This window comes from Eubalaena glacialis, chromosome 6, assembly GCF_028564815.1.
Source record: "Eubalaena glacialis isolate mEubGla1 chromosome 6, mEubGla1.1.hap2.+ XY, whole genome shotgun sequence".
Taxonomy (NCBI): Eukaryota; Metazoa; Chordata; class Mammalia; order Artiodactyla; family Balaenidae; genus Eubalaena; species Eubalaena glacialis.
This window is the reverse complement of record NC_083721.1, coordinates 69,439,562-69,463,061: the sequence shown is the minus strand read 5'-3', so window position 1 is coordinate 69,463,061 and position 23,500 is coordinate 69,439,562. Positions and strand designations below refer to the sequence as shown.

General features: G+C 39.7%; 1 protein-coding gene across 3 annotated transcripts in view; it reads left to right on the top strand.

Moving 5' to 3' along the window:
- Positions 1-23,500, top strand: part of HSPBAP1 (HSPB1 associated protein 1) — a 61,746-nt gene that overhangs the window by 26,610 nt on the left and 11,636 nt on the right. For all 3 annotated transcript variants that reach the window (XM_061193170.1, XM_061193168.1, XM_061193169.1), the window contains 3 exons: positions 1,885-2,066; positions 18,190-18,326; positions 21,836-22,007. In XM_061193170.1, the coding sequence (XP_061049153.1) occupies positions 1,885-2,066; positions 18,190-18,326; positions 21,836-22,007 (491 nt within the window). The remainder of the gene's footprint in view (positions 1-1,884; positions 2,067-18,189; positions 18,327-21,835; positions 22,008-23,500) is intronic.

Here is a 23,500-nt window from a genome sequence, read left to right as displayed (position 1 = left end):
AATGGATGGAAAAGATAAAAGATGTTTGAATATCCTTTTCTTCCTACTACCAATTCAGCTAACTTTTAAAGTGCCCCAAGTAAATATATGAATGAATAATAAAAAGTACTAAATAGTGTCTAACTTTTACTGAGCGTCTGCTATGTGTCTAGCATTGTACTGACTGATTTACATGTGTTAGATCTACATCTCCTCTTGAAAGGATTTCATGTTTTCCAAAATAGATCATAATCAGGTTTCTTGAATATTAACATCCCAATGTACATTTAAAGTATTCAGCTAATTGTAAAAAAAAACTCATTTCATCACTATTTAGAGGAATAATTCTGGAATAAATGAGTTCTACCCGTAATAACAAACCACTATGGACAGACAGACTTTTCTTCAAGCTTTCCTGATCAACCCTCATCTCCGTGGTCTTTGCCTTTTCCTAGGTGTCTATGGCACAAAATTTGGCATCTAGTTATATGATGCCTCAAATTCCCTATTATTCTGGTTGAAGTTTTCTTTTTATCTAAATATAGTCTAAACTCAAGAGTATTATCTATTTCTTTTATGTTCCTGCAAGCCTGAGCACAATGCTAGTTACAAATTAGGTACTTAATAAATGATTCTGAAATAAATGGGTTAATGAATAATTGAACAGACTTTAAATTGCCGTTGTCTACTTAATGATTGAGGAGCTCTGTATGATAAATGTGCAGTATAAAGTTGAAACTTTTCAAAAGACAGTTTTTTGTTGTTGCCTTTTTTTAAAAATTATTTGAAGAAGTAGTTCTCAAACTTTTTGGTCTCAGGATTCCTTTAGACTTAAAAACGATTGAGTACCCCAGTGAGTGAGTTTTTTTGTCAATGTGGGTTATATCTAGTGATACTTAGCATTATGAGAAATTAAAACCGAGACATGTCTACTTAAAGAAAAATGCTCAGTGTAAGAACTGTGAGTTTAAGTTTTATTCAGGGTCTTAAAGGACTGTAGCACAGGAGATAGCCTCTCAGGAGCTCTGAGAAAACTTCTCCGAAGGGTAAGGAAGAAGCCTGTATACATATGATTTTTGGCTAGGGAATGTGTGCAGTCAAGCAGACATCTTGGTAAAAGATTACTGCTAGTCACAAATAACAAATATCTACAGTTAATGATTTTAGTGCTTTTCTTTAGGAAGATGCAAGAGTCTGGGGTCATTGAAGTTCTTCCCGAGATATACATCTCACTATCTACGAGGCTTGCTTGTCCAAAGCACAGAGCATGCTGTTATGGTCTTAACTTCCTCTGTCTGAAGCACAGAGTGTTTCATCCTATTATGTCTTAATTTCCTCTGAGAGTGCACTGGTTGGTCAGTGACTGCAGTGGGTTACGACTTAATCCTTGTAGAACTGTTTGGTGAGCAACGCTCTTTGTTCTTCTTTGTTTCCAGACATTTAAAAATATAAGAACATAAGCACATAGTCCACTAGCTGTCGGAGCAGTGACGTCAACACAAGTTGTGTAGCCCCTGGAAAACTCCACCATACTCTTGTGAGAGAATAAGTGTGAAAAGGGCAAATACTGTCGTAGTATTATTATGAAAATAGTTTAGACCTCACAGACCCCTGAAAAGGTCTTGGAGAAGTGATAAACTAAAGTATTCCACTGGATTACTGCATCAGGCTATAGAAAGGGTAGTCTTTAATCTTAAGGTTAAAATTATGGTTTTTACTTTTAAATTTAATCATGAGTATTGTTAAGTGTTGTAAATGGTTCTAGTTATTTAGCAAGTACATAATTTCTAATTAATGTTAAATAATAGTTAATACTTCTTGGTTGAAATTATCCTCATTTAAGAAAACAACAACATTTGGAAACTGTTCAATGCACATTTAAAGTTGGGTTCTCTTACATTGCAGCTCCTCAGTTTGAAACCACATGTAGTTACGTAGAAGCTACGCTTGAAGAGTTTCTGACCTGGAACTGTGACCAATCTAGTATTTCTGGACCGTTTAGAGACTATGATCATTCCAAATTCTGGGCTTATGCTGACTATAAATATTTTGTCAGTTTATTTGAAGACAAGACAGATATTTTCCAGGTAAGTCAGTACATTTCTTTTAATCATAGTATAACTTGTTCTTGAGAAAAGATCACAAATTAGAATCTCCTTGGTACTTTTTTCCTCACTGTCTTTTTCTCTGAAAAGTAGTCACCGTGAGTCTTGACTATCCTATTGACTCAAGCCCAAAGATTTGTTCAAAGGAAGTATAATGTTTGGCCTACAAAGATGAGCAGCCTTCTTACTATTTTCCTAGTCACCAAACTTCCTGCACACTCTCTCCTTTGCCGTTAAACAGCACCTGAGCCGATTTGGAGTATATCAGAAACATAGACTGTGTGTACAACTTCCTTTCCTCCTGACCTACATCTAAGTCCTTGTTCTGTCAGTGAGGCAGATGGAGGTACAAAGCTGATTACATGAAGAAGCATTCAAGCATTCCTAGAATCCTAGAAGCCTTCCGGGCTGCTGCTGCCATCTCTCTCTGCTCTGGGGTGTTTAGTACAGGTTTATGGCCTGAAGCAGAGAGTGCTGGGCTCCCAGTGTTTGACTGTAGAAGTCCTGCAGAAGGATGGGGGTGTTTGCAGAAGTAAGAATGTGGAAGTTCTCTGCCATGCGTTGACATAACTGACGGCAGTTTGCAGACTACCATATCCTCTTTTCAAAGTGTTTTCTACCGCAAACTGCCAGTTCAGTTTGTGGGGTGATTTTGCAAACTCCCTGCTCTGGTTTCTGTGTGTCTTAGGCATCGGCCAGGAATGGGAGTAGTCCCAGAAGGCTGTTTGAATGACTCTGCCTTGCCCAGCATCAGGTCAAGGTTCTAGAGTCCTTCATCCTGCTCCTACAGGATATATTTTGCCATCACAGCAGGGTGTTCACCCACCTGCTCTTCTCCTGCCAGTCACCACCACTCTCCCTCTGGACTTTTCCTCTCATACAGGCTGATTGTCCTTGGACTCTTGAGTCATTTTCCATTCTGCTTATATTTTTTCTTTTTCACTTTGAGTGAAGGTTTGGATGCTGGTGCTTTCATAGTTATAATATTATCATACAGCTATCAATACTTTGTATCTTTCCTTTATTAAATTTTTTAATGTTTTACTTAAATTTTGGTTTTTGTAAAAAAAAAAAAAAGGAAAAACACATCACTTGCCCCATAATTGTTAGTTGAGGATACTTTTTTTTCTCACAACAATAAAAGAAATGCATTGGTTTTGAAAACATTCAGTAGATGTTTTCTGAATCCAAAGTCTATACCAAATCTATTATTTACTCATTTTTATTATTTATTTATTTTTTCCACACACACACACACACACACACACACACACACACACACTGTATTTTATTTTTACAAGAGATAAATAAACTGACACCAAGCATTGTAAATGGATGACCACAGCAAAAGCAACAGTGATTGCAATTACCAAACACGAAACACACTCATACTATGTCATAATATTGACATTCAGTCCTATTTACTCATTTTTAAATGATAATTTTGAGGTAATTTTTTTAATAACCTTAATTGTGATTACTCTATGGATCTTTAATCCTAGACCTTTTAGATATCATAGTTAACTTTTAGAGTATCTTATTAATATTTCTCATACCCTAACCCACCCTGTATATTAGACTAGTACTTTATTACTCCATATTTCAGGTAAAACACTGTAATAGTAATATTTATCAAGTACTCATACTTGGTGCTTTTCTAAGTGCTTTACCTTTATAATCCTCACAGTAACCCTATGATTTAATAATTATCCCCATTTTAAGAAAAATGAGGGCTTCCCTGGTGGCACAGTGGTTAAGAATCCGCCTGCCAATGCAGGGGACACAGGTTTGAGCCCTGGTCTGGGAAGATCCCACATGCCGCGGAGCAACTAAGCCCGTGTGCCACAACTACTGAGCCTGTGCTCTAGAGCCCGCAAGCCACAACGAGCCACAACTACTGAAGCCCGTGTGCCTAGAGCCTGTGCTCCGCAACAAGAGAAGCCACCACAATGAGAAGCCTGTGCACCACAACGAAGAGTAACCCCCGCTCGCCGCAACTAGAGAAAGCCTGCAGGCAGCAAAAAGACCCAAAGCAGCCATAAATAAACAAACAAACAAATAAATAAATTTATAAAAAAAAAAGAAAAGTGAGGCACCAAGAGGTTAAGTAAACCTTTTCTGAAATTATACAAGTAAGAAAAGAATAACCTAAGCAGTCTGCCTCCACGAGCTTTAACTACTGCACTATATGCCTGCAGAGGGTCTGGATACATTCAGTCCTGTGAGGACTCCCAGCTAGGATGAAGGACTTCTGTCTGTGCTGAATCTAGGCTCACTCTGCCTTGGGTGAATCTCTAATCTGACCCCATCAGTTGTTCTGTTTCAGGCCAGGCATGGTAGCACTGTGCAGAAACGTGACCTATTTATTAAGTGTGGGTATAAAAGGCAGCCTTTTGATAATGTGCTGGAATTCTAATTGAGCCCTTATAAAATATGATATTTTTAGTTAATGAGTTTTCTTCAGCTCACATTATGGTGATTAATTCTCTGGATTAGAACAGGCAAATCTGCTATGAACAACCAAGTCCATTAAGATTATGTCATTTTTTTATCTCAAAGTTTTCTGAGCATGAAGTGATCTTATATCAAAGGTACCTAAGTTGTTTTACTTTTACCACCATAATTCATTCAGTCACTAAATCTTACTTCTTATTGTTTCAAGCCTTCTTCCGTCTGTCTTAAAATGGTGGGTAGTTAAACATTAAAACTGATAAATTTTTTAAATGTTTATTTAAAATAAACTCATTGTATGTGAATTTAAGTGACATTTTTATGAAAGTAATTATATTCCAAATTTCTTTTTAATGTTATGAGAGTAGTGGCATTGTTTTACATTCTTGTCTCTTTAGTGTCTGGCTTAATAGAAGACAGCTGGTTTCTTCTGTCTGCTTCATTCAGTCTTGCGATCTGTTGGTTTGTTTTAAGTATATGAAGAATATCTTGCTTTACACAAATATGCAGCTGAAAAAGAGAGGAGCATTTTGGCAACCTTTTTAGATAATTGTGGATTTTTTTAATACTCCACCAAATTTGGGTTGTTTCTACCACTAATGAGTAGTCTCTTAAAGGTTCGTTTGTTGCAATCAAGAATCTGAACCCATGATCAATGAACCCTTCATAGTCTTTCAGTAAAATCCATTGGTCTATCTTGCATGGAATGGATCTTTTGTAATACTTTTCATTGTCCATTTGGAAAATATTGGTTTACTAAGTTATATAGATCTTCCAAATGTTGATGCATCTTTGTATACTTTATTATAAAAAAAGTGACATTTGTTAATAGCATCACCATTCTCATCAGAAAAGTCTTTTAAGTTTTAGGAAGCTTTCTAGCTGATGAGTTTCAAGATACAAGTTTCCAAGATAATTTTTATTCTGTTCAAAATATTTTCTAATTTCCCTTGTGATTTTTTCGTTGACTTATGGTTTACTTAGAAGTATAATGTTTAGTTTGCACATATTTGGGGATTTTCCAGCTGTCTTTCTGTTATTGATTTCTAATTTAATTCTGTTGTGTTCAGAGAACATACTTTGTATGATTTCAGTCCTTTTAAATTTATTGTTTTATAGCCCAGAATATAGTCAATCTTGATAACTTGTACACTTGAAAATAATGTGTATTCTGCTGTTTTTGTCTTTTATAAATGTCAATTAAGTTGATTGTTCATGTCTCCTGTATCCTTACTGATTTTCCTTACACTTGTTTTACCCATTATGTAGAGACAGGTATTGAAATTTCTCAACTATAATTGCATATTTATTTCTTTTTCAGTTTAGGTTGGTCAGTTTTTGTTTTGCAGCTAGTAACAGTTTAGGTTCATGCACATTTAGTATGTCCTCTTAATGGATTGATATTTTATCAAGATGTGATGATCCTCTCTTTCCTGAGTTCTTCCTTGTTCTGATGTCTACTTTGTCCGAAGTCTGCTTTGTTTAGTTTGCCTTTGGTTAGTGTTAGCATGAAGAAGGAGTACTTGCTATATGCTTCCATTTATATAAAATTGTAGAACTTGTAAACAAATTTATAGTGACAGAAAATAGATCAGTGGTTATGTAAGAATGAGGGGGTAGAGAGAGGTTACAAAAGGTTATGGGAAAGCTTTTGGACATGATCAAAATGTTTGTCATCTTGATTGTAGTGATGGCTTCTCAGGTGTATACGTATGTAAAAATTCATCAAATTGTACACTTTTAATATACACTGTTTATTGTACATCAGTTATGCCTCATAAGGCTGTTTAAAAAAAAAAAAAAGAATGCAATGCTATTAGTACACTTTGGTTCCACAGCTTGACAACAGCAGTTTTATTCACCATTGTTTTTGTGCCATCAGTGCAAATGTCAACACAGTGAAATAGGAAAATAACATCTTAGTAGTAGTATGAAAATAGTTTCAACCTCACAGATCCTCTGAAAGGGTCTCAGGGACCCCCCAAGAGGTCTGTGCACCACTTCGAGAACCTCTGGTCTACATCATCCTTTCTGAAATTACTCTCCTCTAGTTCTGACTCCTCCTCTAATTATTTCTAAAACTGTTTCTTATGAAAATATTGAAATATGTTAATTATATTCACAAACATTTCATGCCTTTAAATTGTGTAAGGATAGTAGCATTTAAGACTCTCCCCAGTATGACTGACATGACCTGTCTCCTCTGCATATGTCCCTGAGTAGTCTCCTTGCAGAGTGCTGGACCACCGTGTTCTTTCGTCTTCTGGCCTTTGCTCATGCTCTTCTCAATTTCTCCCTATTAAAATTCAGCTTCTTAGGGCCCGGCTCAGATTCATCCGTGGCTATGAAGCCTTGTCAACCACTCGTACCTACATCCATCCATTCCTTGCCTTCATTCCTGTACTTTTTATTTGGATTGTTATTTAAATGGCGCGTGACATAGAATGCCTGTGACTTGTTTCTCTAACAGCATTGTAAGCTCTTTGGGAACAGGGACTATGTTGTATAATTTTTTATTCCCCCAAACTGCTAACATAGTGCTGAATCCATAATGGGTATTTGAATGATTACATAAGTGTATTTTTTTCCCCTAGTCTTACCATTTCTTGTTCTGCTATTTCTCTGGTCTTTAGGGCCCTTCAGAGGGTGTTTTAACTTAAACCCCACCTTCACCCTTGTCCAGTTTTCTGTGGCTTCTAGTTAATCAATTGTAGCATTTGTCAATCTTGACAAGAAATTCTTGGCTCTCTTCAGCCTTCTAACGAGTTTTATAAGTTTTTACTTAACAGCTTCTACTTAAATTCATTCAGTGATAAATATGTAATATTTATATATACTGATAAATACACTGGTAAATATAGTAGTATTGTTGGAAAATATCCTGTAGCCTTAAAGGTGGCCAAAAATTATGATTTTGACACTTAACTGACTTTCATATATGGCAAATGAAATTGGCCTCGTTATTTTTTTTAGCTATACATTATATCATTGACTGATCTAAGTAAAGCATCTATTTGGAACATTTTATTCTCTACTTCGTGAGGAAGGTAGGGAATTTGTGACAGTACCATAAAATTTCTTTATCTCTGACTCATTAGGTAAGAGTGACAGGTGTTACATTTTATAATCATCTATAAGTATCATCGTAATTGAAGCTATTAAGAATCAACGTATAGCAAAAGGGATTTGCCCCAAGAACATTTCCCAGGTAGATTCCATTTTATGTTGTGATTCAGGTTGACTGCTGAGAGTCAGGAGCCTTGTTAAGTCACCAGGACACAGAATCTCAAAATGCAGCACATGGAAGATTAGTTCTAGCCTGTCTTGGGCTTTATAACATAGTTATGAGAGTATGTTGAAATGAGCCAGGTGGTTTAGTAATGTTTAAAGGGGTTTCATGGCCCATGATGCTTTCTGATGAGGCAAATTGGAATGTAAGAATTTGGGTATTTATCCAAGCCTATCTGTGGGTAGAGTTAACTACCTCTTTTCTGTTTGTTACCTGAGGTAATTTTTTCAAGGAGAAAAGGGCCTTAAGTACTTGCTAATTTATAATGTTCATTTAAGGGGCTGTTTGAAGTATTTATCCTTTATAAGTTTTACATAGTAATTATAGTTAATTATACTGTTTTAAAGTTCCATTTTTGTTGGGTTTTTTTTCTTTTTTTATTCAGATGTAAGTTCATTACAGTGTTATGTATATTCAGTTTTCCTGTGTGTATGATCTAGGCATGGAGAATAAATAGAATGAGACAACTTTTAACGTGATAGATAGACTCCAATTAACCATGACCACAAGTCACCCAAACAGCCCGGTAAAAGAACAAATAGTTTTGAATTGGGGTATTCTCAGAGCCTAGAGCTTACACTATCTAGGCTCTGAGAACACTCCAACTCAAAATATACCATTTTTTAGTGGTAAACAAATTAAGGATGAATTATTTTCTGGTAATGGTAGGCTTTAAAAAAAGCCACTATTCTGTATTATCAGTATCTTACCAGTTTTTCTTAAGTTCTTTGGTTAAAACCGTAAAATTGGGCTTCCCTGGTGGCGCAGTGGTTAAGAATCCACCTGCCAGTGCAAGCGACACGGGTTCGAGCCCTGGTCCAGGAAGATCCCACATGCCGCAGAGCTACTAAGCCCATGCGCCACAACTACTGAGCCTGCGCTTTAGAGCCTGCGAACCACAACTACTGAGCCTGCATGCTACAACTACGGAAGCCCACGCACCTAGAGCCTGTGCTCTGAAACAAGAGAAGCCACTGCAATGAGAAGCTCGCACACCTCAAGGAAGAGCAGCCCCCACTCGCCGCAGCTAAAGAGAAAGCCCGCACGCAGCAACGAAGATCCAATGCAGCCAAAAATAAATTTTTTTAAAAAAACCTGTAAAATTATGGAAGATTTGGTTGCTTGTACAGCATTTTTTAAATGGTGTTTGAGTCTGCAACAATTATTTAACTTGTTAATTGGAACAGGTTTACGAGCGACTCAGTTTCAGCATAAAATTAGATCTAGTCACCTAGATCAGTAACTCAGCAATTTTTGAACATTCGTTGAGCTGTGTTAGGTACCGGGGATGCCAACTTGAATAAAAGACTTGGCTCCCGTGGGAGTTTAAAGTTGAATGTGGAGCCAAGCCTTAAGACAGAAAAGTGTAAAATGTGCTATTAGACTTTAGTACTTTTTCTGACATTATTTTATCATTTAAATGATTGTAATAGTTTTAGAATATTATGTATAATCAAGAAGATTGAAGCATATACATTTTCTTGAACTTTTAAAATTACAACCAGATTTTTAGATTCTCTTATTTAAAATGTTGGAGACAATTTTATTAAGCAATTTTAAATTTATTTATTTATTTATTTTTGCTGTGTTGGGTCTTCGTTTCTGTGCGAGGGCTTTCTCTAGTTGTGGCAAGCGGGGGCCACTCTTCATCGCGGTGCGCGGGCCTCTCACTATCGCGGCCTCTCTTGTTGCGGAGCACAGGCTCCAGACGCGCAGGCTCAGTAATCGTGGCTTACGGGCCCAGTTGCTCCGCGGCATGTGGGATCTTCCCAGACCAGGGCTCGAACCCGTGTCCCCTGCATTGGCAGGCAGATTCTCAACCACTGCGCCACCAGGGAAGCCCAAGCAATTTTTAAAACTCATCCTCATTGCTGTTATGTGTACTTAAAGGAATCCAGTTTCAAAATATTGGGATAACAGAAAGTAGATCGGTGGTTGCTTGGGGCTGAGAGTAGAGGCAGGCAGATTGAAAGCACAGGAGTAAGAGGGAACTTTTTGGGGTAGTAGACGTATTCTATATTTTGATCATGGTGGTGATTATTCCAGTATATACATTTGTCAGAACTTGTTGAACTGTAGTCTAAAATGGGTACGTTTTATTGTATATAAATTTTACCTCAATGAAATTAATGTAAAAAGAAAACTAGGCAGTGGAAAAAATATTGGTTCTAAATATTTCCTTATGTTGGTATTTAAGCAGTTTCTCCCCAACTAACTTATCTTCACAGGTAGCACAAAAGTGCGTTGTCATCCTTTATGTCCTGGCTTTTTAATTGGGAAATATGATCACTCTATGTACACAAGAAATAAAACCATTATTATTTATAAATTACATATTATGTTCAGGACATCATGACAAGGCAGAACCATCCAAAGGAAAGAGGAGAATAAAGTATCTGTACTACTTTTGTGTTATAAACCAAGTTCATTTTCTTTGGCCAGCCAGTTTTCAACTATGAGTAAATGATGAATTTTGCTTATAACTCTCATTTTGTACAGAAGCTGTGCCATATTTGGTCTTGAAACACTGTAGTGTGTTATTTCCATCCCTCTTCTCTTAGGTGTCTTTTTTTTTAATAGTTTTTTAAAAATTAATTTGGTTGCACTGGGTCTTAGTTGCGGCAGGCGAGCTCCTTAGTTGCAGCAGGCTGTCTCCTTAGTTGCAGCTTGAGGGCTCCTTAGTTGTGGCTCGAGGGCTCCTTAGTTGTAGCATGCAAACTCTTAGTTGCGGCATGCATGTGGGATCTAGTTCCCTGACCAGGGATTGAACCCGGGCCCCCTGCGTTGAGAGTGTGGAGTCTTAATCACTGTGCCACTAAGGAAGTCCCTCTCTTAGGTGTCTTTAAACTGCAGATAAATTTCCCAGAATATGTCTGGGAAGAGGCCAGGAATTGAGGCTGATAGGAAACCATTGGGGTTGGATGTGGGGGAGGATGAAAAAGCAGGACTGAATTCCTGGTTAATTCCTTTAAGTACTGGGGTAACATGTGATATTGTCTTCTTCTAGAATTACCCCTAACCACTAGAGTATCTAATGGACTACTAAATTACAGTACTGCAGCCCTACATTAGCACTTCCATAATAACTGTGGTCTTATTTTTTAATTAAAGAGTTGATTATCAAGACCTTTTGGTTCTTTTTACTCTTTTGCTGTCTTTTGTAATTTTCATTGCTTGTGTTCTACACATTTTATTTGTATATCAATTGTTTGGACTCAGAACTTTTTTTTTTTTTCCTGGAGGAACAGTGCAGATCTTGGCAGTTAGTTCTCCAGGCTAGCCTGGGGAAGCCTACTATATTTATAATATGCTCAAAGAATAGTACCATGAAACTCTCCCTACTTCCACCCCAAAGTGTCTACAGGCGTATTTCTTCAAGGATATGTTTCTCTGATATAGGGTTTAGGACTAGCATAAATGCAAACCCAAGATAAAGGCTCTGTCAGAATGAGATTATTGGGGAAAGACAAGGTTCCATGGGTTAACCTCCTGAATCAATTTGGGTTAGGCTTAGTTGCTTGTAACAGAAATCTCAGAATGGAAGTTGCCTAACTAAACGCATAATGGTGAATTTTTTCCTCACCTAAGGAAAGTTTGGAGGTATGCTGGCCGGGGCTGGAATGGAGGCTTTGTCATCCCAAAGAACCCAGCTTCTTCCTGTCTTTCTACTCTGTCTTTAGCATGTGGCTTCCAAGAGAACCATCACACTGTATTTCAGAAAGGAGGAAGGAAGGACAAAAGTGTACTCCCAGCTCTCTGCCTCTCTTTTAAGGAACTCTCCCAGAAGTCCCATCCAACAACTTCTGCTTAGTGGTTAGAATTTAGTTTCATGGCCCCACTGAACTGCAAGGCAGGCTGGAAAACGGATGTCTCTTAGCTGGGCACGTTATCTCTCTGAATAAAATTGGGAATGAGATATTAAGAAAGGTAGGCAGTTTATGGCACACTCTGTTCATGGAAGGACATGAAAAATTGAAGCAAGATTTACAGTTTCTACAAAAAGTGCAGTTATTCCAGGGCCTCTGCAGGCAGCAAGTATAGGGACTAGAGAGAATTGCAGCATTAAAGGGAGGGTTCCAAGAATGAGTCTGTACAGCCATCCTTAGTGCATAGCTAAGAATGCCCTTGTCAGCTGGGGAGAGAGGATTTTGAAGCCAGAGGGATTTCTTAGGCAGCCATAGGGCTGGCAGTTTCAAGGGGGGGCCCCTATGGCCAGATCCCTGGGGCAGGATGATTGATGGTCGTTTTATTTAGTGGTTAAGTTGATAGGTTAGCAATCTGCTCTATGTCTCACTGAAGAGAGGAAAGGAAAAGAACAAAGTTCATATGTCTCTATTAAGTACTAATGCATTAGTACTTACTGAGGGATCAAGACAGAGAAAGACAAAAGCAAATATCAAGCATTCTTGACCTCTTAGTTTATTGTACAGTTGTGTGATCATGATAGAATTGCCTTCTGGCATATTGGGGAGGGGGTAATTGATTTGTTTATGTTGTTATTTCAGGTTGGTGTCTTCAACTAGATTTTAGAGTTCTTGATAATAGAGATGTTTATGCCTTACACTTTTTGAGTCTCCATCCCCTATTAGCATATCACATATATTATCGGTCAGTAGTTTTTGATTCTAATAGTTGTGCTATAGCAGTGATTCTCAACTCTCCCAGATCTTGCACTCCCTTTATACAGTTTGTAGATAATACAATTACCTACACATGTAATTCTTTTAAATTGTTAAGATACCTTACCCATAATATAAAGGAGAATTTTCGAGGAAGTAATTTATAATAAACAACATATATTTTGATGTGTTAATGCTCAATAACTACACTAAAAGACATAACAGCATAGTCAAGTCCAGATGTGTGATTAAGTGGACCTCCAAAGCCAACATATAATCATTTTGAATGGATAGTCCATTTATTCCAGAAACCAGGCCCAACCTTGATGCACGCTGTGGTCTGGGATGCTCCTCTCTGATGTTGCAGACCCGGAGGGAGCTCGCTGAGTTCTCTGTGACGCTGTCGCCGGTGGCTGTTGTCAGCCACTGTGTGTTGGGAGAATTGTTTAGACTTGGGCACTGGCCTGGGATGACCAAGGAGCTCCAGGACCATACCCACCAGACCTGTATTTTCCCAAGAAAAAACTTCCAGAGGCAAAGCAGAGTAATAAGTCTTCCAGCCAATTAAAAAACATGAAGCCAAAGCTGAGGGTAGATGAATGCAGAAACTAGATTCAAGCTCTGTTGTGTGCTGTGGACTCTGCCAGTTGCTGGGGTCTGTGAGGTGAATATGTGTTCAAAAGACAGAAAATAACTGTAAAATGTGAATAATTGTTTATTCACTCTACAGACACCTGTTTTTCAACTACTGTGCTAGGGCTAGAGAGTCACAGACAGCCTTGGTCTCCTCTCCTCAGGGAGCTCATATTCTATGGTGAAATCAGACAAGTGAGTCTAACCGATTGTCGTAACTGTTATGAAGTAAACAAAAATGGGCCAAAATTAGTACAGCAGAGGAACTTCTAAAAGAGTAAGTTGGGAAGCCTTCTCTGAGGAGGTGATATTTAAGCTGATTCCTAAAAGATGAGAAGCTAGCCAAGTGAATGGAGGGTCAAGAGCTTTCTAAGCAGAGTGCAAAGCCCTTGAATGTGAGAAGAGTTTGCCTTTTTGGAAGAAAAGAAAGAAAGCCATTGTGATTGAAGGCCTGGCCAGTGAGACTGAGAGGGTTAGAGGCGTCAGAGAGGTGAGAGGGGCCTGGTCATGCAGGCCCATGATAGAGGGCATTTGGATCTAATTCTAAGTGCAGAGCAAAGGGGGGACAGGACTTAATATTTCAAGATCACTCTTTGCTGCTTTGAGGAGAATGGGTCAGACAGGCAAAGAATCAAAGTTCTTTGGGAGAGAGAGACCAAAAGAGAGAATGACCAGGTTGCATGCGGCAGGGGAGGGAGGGGGCGGGGTGGGGAGTGTGGAAGGGTTCAAAGACATGACATTTACATTGGGTCTTGAAAGAGAAATGTGAATTGGGGTGTGGGAAGGGCAGCGAGGAGACCAGCCAGGCAGAGGGAACAGCAGAAGCAAAGGCAGGGAGGTGTGCAGCCCATGCTGGGAGAGCAGTAGAGAGGTAGTGTAGCAGTGGTCTCATACCAGAACCTGCATCCCCTTTACTGTTCTGAAATGCAGTTTGCAGGTGATATAATTACTTCCACAAATAACTTTTAAAAACTATTAAACTACCCCAGCTATAAAATACAGGAGAATTTAAGCAGAAGTATGTGATTTAATGTGTAAATATTCAAGCGTCACTATACTAGAAGACATAATGAATTAATCAGATGCTTGTACCTACCTACAAGGAAAAGGTTCAGTTTTGAAGAGTTAATATGAAATTCCATAGAATATCTCCAATATTTTATATTTAACATTTTGAAATGAGGCTAAATGAGTATGTTTGTATCTATACACATAGAGTCACCATGATGAGACAGTACGGGCACAGACTGATATTGGTGTATACATTGCTCAACCAGATATCATATGAGTTCCAATGCTGCTGGTGAGTTAATTTTTCAAAGCGGTGAACAACTCTTGATGAAGCTGCAGGAACACAAAGTACAATCCTCCCTCGACTTACTTAGTAATTGTGTTTCTAGAAAATTCAGTATGTGTTAAAACCATGCTAAAGTCCTTTGAGGATATATGAAATTAAGAGTCAGAGCTCTAATCTCAGATAATTAAGATCAGATTTTTCAGTGTTATGAAAATTGTGCAAGATACAAAACTTCTGTTGTTGTGTTGAGCTGGATCCCTGACCCCCATCCACTGAATACCAAGGCACCCCCATCCTATTTATTATGACAACCAAAAATGTCTCCATGTTTTTTAACAAAAGGACAGAACTGTCCCTCAGTTTCCACATCTGTACAGTAGATATAACTACCTTCAATCTCATAAGGATTAAATGAGATGATACATAGAAAATGTTAGTATCAGGGCCTGTCCCACCATATGGATTCAATAACCTGATAGTTAGCAGCTGAAAATAGAGGTTTAGCAGTTGAAAATATAGATTTAGTCGTAAATAGAAGAGAAGTTAGGACTGGAGATGAAGGTTTAGGAGTCATGTATGTAGGTTCATTTAAACATTACAAAACACCAGGCAGAAACTTAACATTCAATTTAACAGGGATAAAAGTAGGGTCCCATGGCCTTCTCCTAAACTCTATAACGTCAAGGATGAAGAGATATGGCTAGGCAACAGTTCATAAGAAAAAGGCAGTCAAGCCTAGATTAGCCATGGTATAATTCAGCTGCTTTAAAACAAAAAACAACAAAAAAACTGTCTGACAGTGTAGTAATAGTGTAATGTCCAGATCATGGAATGTTGAGACCCATATGCAAGGTACTACATAGGCTCTGTCTGGGGTTCATTTTGGGAGCCAGGCTTTAAGAGGGCTGTTGACAAAGGTAGTCAAGAGGAGAGAAACTGGAAGGAAAATTTAATGCTACTGAGTCTAGATATTTGAAAAAAATGATAAAGGAGAAGACATGACCATTTTTCAGATAATTTAAAGACAACAGTTTTTGGCAGAAGAGAAGATAAACCTGTTGTTTGTGGAAAACAAATCTAGGACCTTCTTCTGGAAGTTACAAGAAAGCAAATATTGATTTTGTAGTAAGCAATCAACCAGACGCTTGCTCTTTTCAGGGATGATGTAGAATAGAATTTCATGGATAGAGATGATTTCTAAAGACTTTTTCAACTTTTGAAGTGGATGTGGGAATAGACTCCAGGATGGATCACCCCCCCAGTCACCTGTGTTAGTTTCACTGATGTGGCTGCCTAACAGGGTCACTTGTTTCTAGCAAGACCCAACGCAGATTCCTCCTGGGCCTGCACTCATTTCAGAGATTTGACTACCTGTAAGTAGCTGAACTCAATTGGCAAGAAAGTCCCAACTCTCAAGAGCCCGTGGGGAAAGAAAGCCAAAATAGGTAACACTCAATGCTATCTATTTTCTGACAAATTTACTTTGACTTACTCTCTCTCTGCCTCTTTCCCCCAAACCCTTCACCCTCTGGTTTTCCCAGCCAGTTTGCAGCTGAATTTTAGGTCACCCTGATCTAATCATTCCAAAATAATTTTTCCTTTTTTAGTCATTACTCTGTTAGATGAGAGGTCAGGGAAGCCTCACGTCAGTTTTTCATATAGTCACCCCCAACCTGGTAGAAAAACTTTCCTTCTGTGATTCTTTCTGAAGTAGTGCTCTAGAACAGTTTCTCACCTGGGGTTGGTCCACCGACTCCCTCAAAGTGTATGTGAAAGAGTGTGTGTGTGTGTGTGTGTGTGCGCACGCGTGCATTTCTCTGAGGAGAGGGATATCGGCATTCATTAGACTCCCAAAGGGGTGTATCTGTAAGAAGATTAAGAGTCACTTAAACCAGCCTCTTCTTAGGTAAGACAGATCCCCATTTTTTGTTTTTATATTGCGTGTCTTTCATCTACCTTTAGTTAAATTCCAAACTGGGGTGTGGTGAATTGTTCAACAAGGACCAGGTTCATTGGAAGCCTCCCTAAGCTCCCTGCTTGGACTGGGAGCCCTTCTTCTGTGATCTTAGAGCGCTCTCTGCTCACTGCTGTGAGAGCACTTTCTGCATTATATCGGAAGGGTCCATTTATGGGACTATCTTCCATTATGAGATTTGAAGGGAGGGCCTGTGTTGTATTAATTTTCATATTCCAAACATTCAACATCATACCAGGTATGTAATAGATGCTCAAAAATGTTCTTGACCTGAACCATTTACCCATAATAAGCCAACAGATTCTTCTTTCCCTCCCAAGCAGCCAAGGTTTTAAGCACTTAACCTGAGCCAGGTATTATGTTAGGCATTGGGAAAACAGAGGTAAGCTCGCTTCACGGAGCATATGGGCTATATCCAGAGGGGACATGATTTTTGCCACCCCCTGGAGCTGCTGCACGTGAGCCATATGCGTTTACAATAGTGCTGACCTTGCAAAAACTCCCCTTTTTATAACAGATATTAGTTATATGCACATATTCTATTTTTATCACTCAAAACAAAAATGAAAAAGCTTTTTCTAGTCTTCCTTAAAGCCATCCATTAAAAATGTCTCTCCAAAATCCTCTTTCTCTTTGAGTAGTGTTAATGTTTTGCCTCTAAAAAGAGAAAAGTTTGACGATACTGATAAAGTAGTGTCAGCATTTAAGACCATGTTCTGCACATAGAAGTGTTTTTTGTTTTGTTTTGTAAAATTCAAAAGGAAAAATTCATGATTCAAAAAAAATAAAAAAGAAAGCAAAACTTTCCTGCCTGGTTCACTACTGTGTTCTTTTTCTTTTTCAGCTTATACATATCTTAAATTCCATGGATTTGAGTTTATGTCAAACTACGTTCGTAGTTTTCTAACTTTTATTTAAAAGCAGGAACACCCTCTCTTCAAACCTAAATAAAATCAAGCAGAGCAGTTTGTTGAAAGAAAGAGCCTTTGCTGCTACCCCCAGTGCCCTCAGGGGATGCCAGGGAGCCTGGTTTGAGAACTACTGGACCAGATGGTATTTATGGATCAGTAGTTGACTTGGGCAGGATCTGTCCACAGAACTAGACATAAGGAGTGCCAAGTTGAAAGCACTGTGCTGTCTCTTTTTCAAGTTCTTTACACTTAAAGAGTTAATGACCTTGAGGAGCACAGCAAAAGTATTTCAAAAGATATGCTGTGTCTCTACCTGGAGACTCTAGTTTAGTAGGTATGAACTACTATAGATGCTCCAGCATCTCTAATTTTAAATAACTCCACTAACCTAGGAGAAGGCTTCTTTCATGTGGTCTTTGAAAGTGCAAAAAGTTAGTACATTACTTATGCCTCAAAATATCTGCACTGCTTAGAGGGAATGTGCCTTTTTGGATTCCTGAGTTGAGCTTCAGAGATTTAAAACAATACTTCTATTTCCATTGCAGTCACTGTTCCTGCTGCCTGAGCCACTTCCCCCATATATCTGCATAACTGTGTCTAGTGTTTATTGTCGGTCTCCAACCTCTGGGTGGGCGTTTTTGTCTATTTTGTGCATTGATTCATCACATGCTCTAGAAGAGTGCCAGGCATGTTATAGGCAGACAGTAAATATTTGTTGAATAACTACTATTAGTGGGGTTATTCAGATATGTTATTGGTTAAAAAGACTTCTTGAATTGCTCTGGAAACCTAACCTCTTCCATCTATAGCGATTTCTGTAAGAGAGTGTTCCAAGTGCCCAAAACCAGATGTGTAAGTGAAAATGTGTAACACTCCTATACAACAGAGTTGGTTGGTTCTTGATGGTCTGTGACTTTATTTTCAAAACAGGATGTGATATGGTCTGACTTTGGGTTTCCTGGAAGAAATGGACAGGAAAGTACGTTGTGGATCGGCTCCATGGGGGCCCATACACCCTGTCATCTGGACACCTATGGTTGCAACCTAGTATTCCAGGTACAAGGAAGGTAATGCACATGTGCATGCACATGCATGAGGGAGAGAGAAAGAGAGAGAGAGTGTGTGTGTGTGTGTGTGTGTGTGTCTTTGTGTGTTGCACAGGAAGAGGAATGAGTGTCGGGTAGGGGGCAGGACTCCCTGCTCCATCCTATCAGCCTGCCTCATGACCAGGGCAGATCTCTTAACCTCTGGTTCAGTCTCCTCCTTTGTGAAATAAGGGGAACAGTATAGATGGTGGTTTCTGTGTGTTGTGTCTCTCAGCCATGGTCAGGATTACTGTCAGAAAGCTGATCCTAGAACTCTAGGAGTACACTCCCAGTTCAGCTAGACAGTTGTCTGCTTAGCTCTATAATGTAAGAGTCTGCATTAGTAGCTGTAGAGTGTAGGGGGTGGGACTTGCTCTCTTGTTTTAGGAGAGCAGTGGGAAAACGATGACCGCTCGCGCCCGCAGGCTTCGGCAGTGCAGCATGAGATTGCCTTGTCCGTGCACGCGTGTTGGCTTTCCAGGAGCAGGAGAACGCTGTGACTACTCATGCTCACCAGCCCCAGCCAGGGGGCAGGGATGTGTTGCAGCCTCCCACACTCACAGACTTTAGCTAGGGAGCAGGAGAATGCCGGGACTGTTTGTGCCCACCTGCCTGTGCCAGGGCTGGGGAAGTGCTCTGGTCACCGGAGCTCTCTGGCTTCAGCATTGTGGCAGGGTAAAGCCACAGTTGCTCGCCCCTGCATCTGAGCTTGCCCACCTGTGCCCGCAGGTTAGGTGGGGAGCACAACAATGGCGTCTGCCGGTGCTTCCATCCCGGGGGAGCATTTCCATCATTTCCCACCCCTTCGGTGGATACTTTCAGATTCTAAATGACTTTCCTTCACGTATAGTCTCAACACTTTTCAAACTGCTGTTGTTTTGCTAGGGTTTGGGGCAAGTGAGATGTACGTGAACCCTTTACGAGGGGAGTCTCAGTTTCGTGTAGCACTTGGGGACCCTTAGACATCTGTCCTGTTGGTTTCCTAAGCCAGCTGTTAGGGGGGCTCATCTCTGTGGTATAGATCCCAGGGGCCGGGGCTCCTGACGTGGGGTGCCAGCCCCTCACTTCCCGGGAGAAGCCCTTGTCTGGTGAGGTCCCTTCCTGTTGTGTGCCACCACGCGGGGGCTGGGGGTTTTGGCGGGAGCGTCTCTCTGCCTCTCCTGCCCATCTCGATGTAGTTAGTCCTTTTTATTCTTTATTGTGGAGCAGGTGTTCATCTAGTTCTCAGGTTCTTTTCAGAGGGAACTGGTCTATATGTACATGTGTATTTTTTTGTGTCTGTGGGAGGAGGTAAGTTCAGGGTCTTCCTCTGCTGCCATCTTGAACTGCTCCCCCCACGTGTGAAGTACTTTGAAAACTATAAAACTGTATGAGATAGTTCCTCCTGGATTCCTCAGGTCTTTATTAAGCAGCCTAGAACGTCTAGGTGCATTATTAATGCACTATGGTTGCAGCAGTGAATCAAGTGTGCCTGGTCCCTGCCCTTATGGAGTTAATAGCCTGAACCTTAAACTTGGTTAGAGAGGACATCATTTTAAGTAGCTGCTTTCTGTGTGTTCTGAGTGGAGAAATAAGCCAAAGAAATTCAGTTGGAAAAACATTACCAAAAAATACCTGGGTTCTTTCTGTGATATAAAATTAATATAGCTTTACTTTAACTTTGTCGTAGACCATATTTTCTGGCCTCATATAGCTCTGGAGTAATAAAATAACTAACTATTCAGTAAGTATTTATTGAGTATCCTGCCGTGCAGATACCACGTGTTACAGTAGGAACAGAGGTGAACAAGTAAGACACCTCTCTGCCCTAAGAGCGTGTATGTACAGTTAGGGTGCAGGGAAGCCCACGGATTGCTGTGATATATCTAGGCAGAATGAACATGCCCTTGAGGAAGGTTTCGTAGAGCCATGGAACTGAGAAGTAGAAGAGAAAATGTTCCTGTTGGAAAGATTAGGGAAGATTTCAGAGGGGAGCTGCCATTTGGGATGGGTTTCGAAGGGTGGGTGAATGTTCAAAAGACACAGGTGGGAGGAACAAAGGGACCAGCATGAGCAGAGCCCCAGGAAAGCGTGGGGTATACAGAGGGCCCAGTGAGTTGTCCGTGTAAATTGTGCATTAGAGACAGAGGGATTAGTAGGAAAGGCAGGGTGGAGCCTGAGGGTCTTAATGCCCAGGCAAATACTGCTTAGTCTCTGTTCTTTCAGCATCAGAACCAAGAGGTTTTTGAGCCAGGGATGACATGATGATTGACTACCTTTTCTGATTAAGAACACAAGGATGCATATATATTACATTTTAAACCTAGCAGAGCAAATTGTATGGGATGGTTATCATCGTGGCTGTTCCTTTGGGAAACACAGCTGTAGTGCAGGGGTCTGGAGATCTGTGACCTAGTACTGGGTCCACCACTCACACCAGCCCAGTGAATGACACTGAGCAAACCCTGGCTCCCTCTTCCACTTCTTTGAATGTAAGATTAGACTGATGATCTCTTAAGGGTCCTTCCAGCTCTAACATTCTAAACATCCTAAATGCCAAAAATTCTCCCAAACTAGTCATAGGTCCAGTGGGAGGGAGCAGCTTTATCATCTCTAAGGCAAAATAAGACTTTATATTTCCTAGTTTGAGAAGAGCAGTCAGCTCTTTTGAAAGGACATGTTTTGAAAGGACATGATAGCCCCTCTGTAACTGCCAGGGGTCACTAGAGGGCTTTAGGGCTTGTCTCAGAACTAGGTTCTTTTCCCTCTCTCTTTGCTTCCCCATCTGTGTATTTCTGTCTGTCTGTGTCTCTTCCTTTTTCACACTTCTCCCTCCTTTGCTTCAGATGTCCTCCCTCTGTTGGCTCAAAGTATTGGTGTGTCTAGTGTTTTATGAGTTAAGGTTTATCACTTCCATTTTTCAAAAAATTTTAAAGTGACTGAAACATTTTACAGTTTTCTTTTTGAAAATTCCTATATTATACTACTTTTTAGTTGTGTGGCATCATTCGTGCATTTCTCTTCCTTAATGGATCAACTTAACAAATGTTTAGGTTAAGGAATTTACAACCCCAATAGGGAGAAGTCTGGAAACTATTTGGTGGGTAGTTACTCTGGATGAATGGTTACTCTGTATAAGAGAAGAATACAGAGATTTCAAAGGGTAGAGATTATTCTGGGGAGCTCTAGACTCAGGGATGGAAACAGTTTATGAGGAGGCTGACTTTGATTTGAGATAAGAAAGAATGATCTTACAAAGTAGCTCCTGTCCCTGCAAATAGGCTGCTCAGGGCATCATGAGATACCCACTGGTTGCTGCCCTTCCTTTACCAGGTGTCTGCAGAGGAGATTCCAGCCCCGAGTGAGAGATGGGCCAGGTGACCCCTGAGGTGGCTCCTTTATTCCTTTATGGATTGAATGAAAATGAGTGAAAATGAGCACTTAGCTGCTGCCTTCTTACATGTTTTGTCTCAAGTTTAGAGTACTAACTTGTATCTTATTTTTTTAACTAGGAAAAGATGGCATCTCTTTCCTCCTGAAGATACTCCTTTCCTTTATCCAACTAGAATCCCTTATGAAGAATCTAGTGTGTTCAGTAAAATCAATGTTGTCAATCCTGATTTAAAATGTTTTCCTCAATTCTGGAAGGCTCGAAGACATATGGTTACCCTGAGCCCCGGACAGGTAATGGGAGCTTTAAAACATTGGTGACCTGTCAGTGGACACCCCAGCTATATCTTCTTTCAAGTCTTTATGCCACGTGCCTCCCTACCACTACAAATAACAATGGTTCCTTCCCTGCTGCTCTGCTATTGGAACGTAGCTTCCCCAGCTGTAGGCCTCACATACAATCCCTGCTTCACAGGTCATGGGAGGGAGATGGGAGGAGGGAACACAGCTCCTCCTGCTGGTGAAGAGGAGAATGGCCTGTGGAGGAAGATCCAAAAGCTCAGTTATTTTTATTCAGGTTAAGAGAAGGTGTCAAGGCATGAGTACTTGAACATTTCTGGAACATTTATTCACAATTAATATCTGTTCAACCACGATAAAATCCAGACATACAAACACAGGTTCGAATGCATCCAGTTAGTAGGCCAACAAAGGCAGAATGAACTAAGAACGATTTAGGGTTTTTTGTTTGTTTGTTTGTTTTAATTGAAGTATAGTTGATTTACAATATTGTGTTAGTTTTTGGTGTACAGCAAAGTGATTCAGTTATATATAGTTTTTCAGATTATTTTCCATTATAATTTATTGCAAGATATTGAATATAGTTCCCTGTGCTATACAGTAAATCCTTGTTGCATATCTATTTTATGTATAGTACTTTGTGTCTGTTAATCCCCCACTCCTAAGTTACCCCTTTCCCCATAACCAAACATGATAATCGTAAGTTTGTTTTCTATGTCTGTGAGTCTGTTTCTGTTCTGTATATAGATTCATTTGTATCACTTTTTAGATTCCACATATAAGTGATACCATATAATATTTGTTGAGAATGATTTGCTCTTAAGCAAGAATGGATGTTACTTTTGTAACTGACTGTCTCTGAAACATTTCCAAAGGTTTAGTACTTAGTGCTGCTACCCAGTGGGGAATATCACCTTTACAACACTGGCATTTGCTGTCTGATATTTTATTAACATTTGCAAGGTTTTCTTAGTCTCTTAAGGAGATTTTATTCCCTTGATTATCCCTCTGACCTGCCTGTGTTCCTTCTTTTGCTCCCTTCTCACTGGCTCTTCCTGCTGCCTTTACACGCGAGTGCTCCAGCTCGAACGATTTGACTAAGTTTCCTCAACCCATCAGCAGTCATTCCCCATTCACTTATCCCCCCCAGCCCTTGACAACCACTTCTCTGTTTTCTTTCTGTATAGATTTACCTATTCTGGACATTTCACATAAGTGCAGTTGTGCAGTCTGTGGACTTTCGTGTCTGGCTTTTTTCACGTCGCATAATTTCCTCAAGGTTCATCCAGGCTGTAGAATGTTAACAGCACTTCATTCTTTTTTATGGCTGAATATATTCCATTATGTGGATATACATTTTATTTATCCATTAAACAGCTGATGGATATTTGGGTTGTTTCCACTTTATGGTTATTATGAATAATGCTGCTAGAAACATTTGAGTACAAGTTTTCGTATGAGCATATGTTTTCACTTCTCTTGGGTAC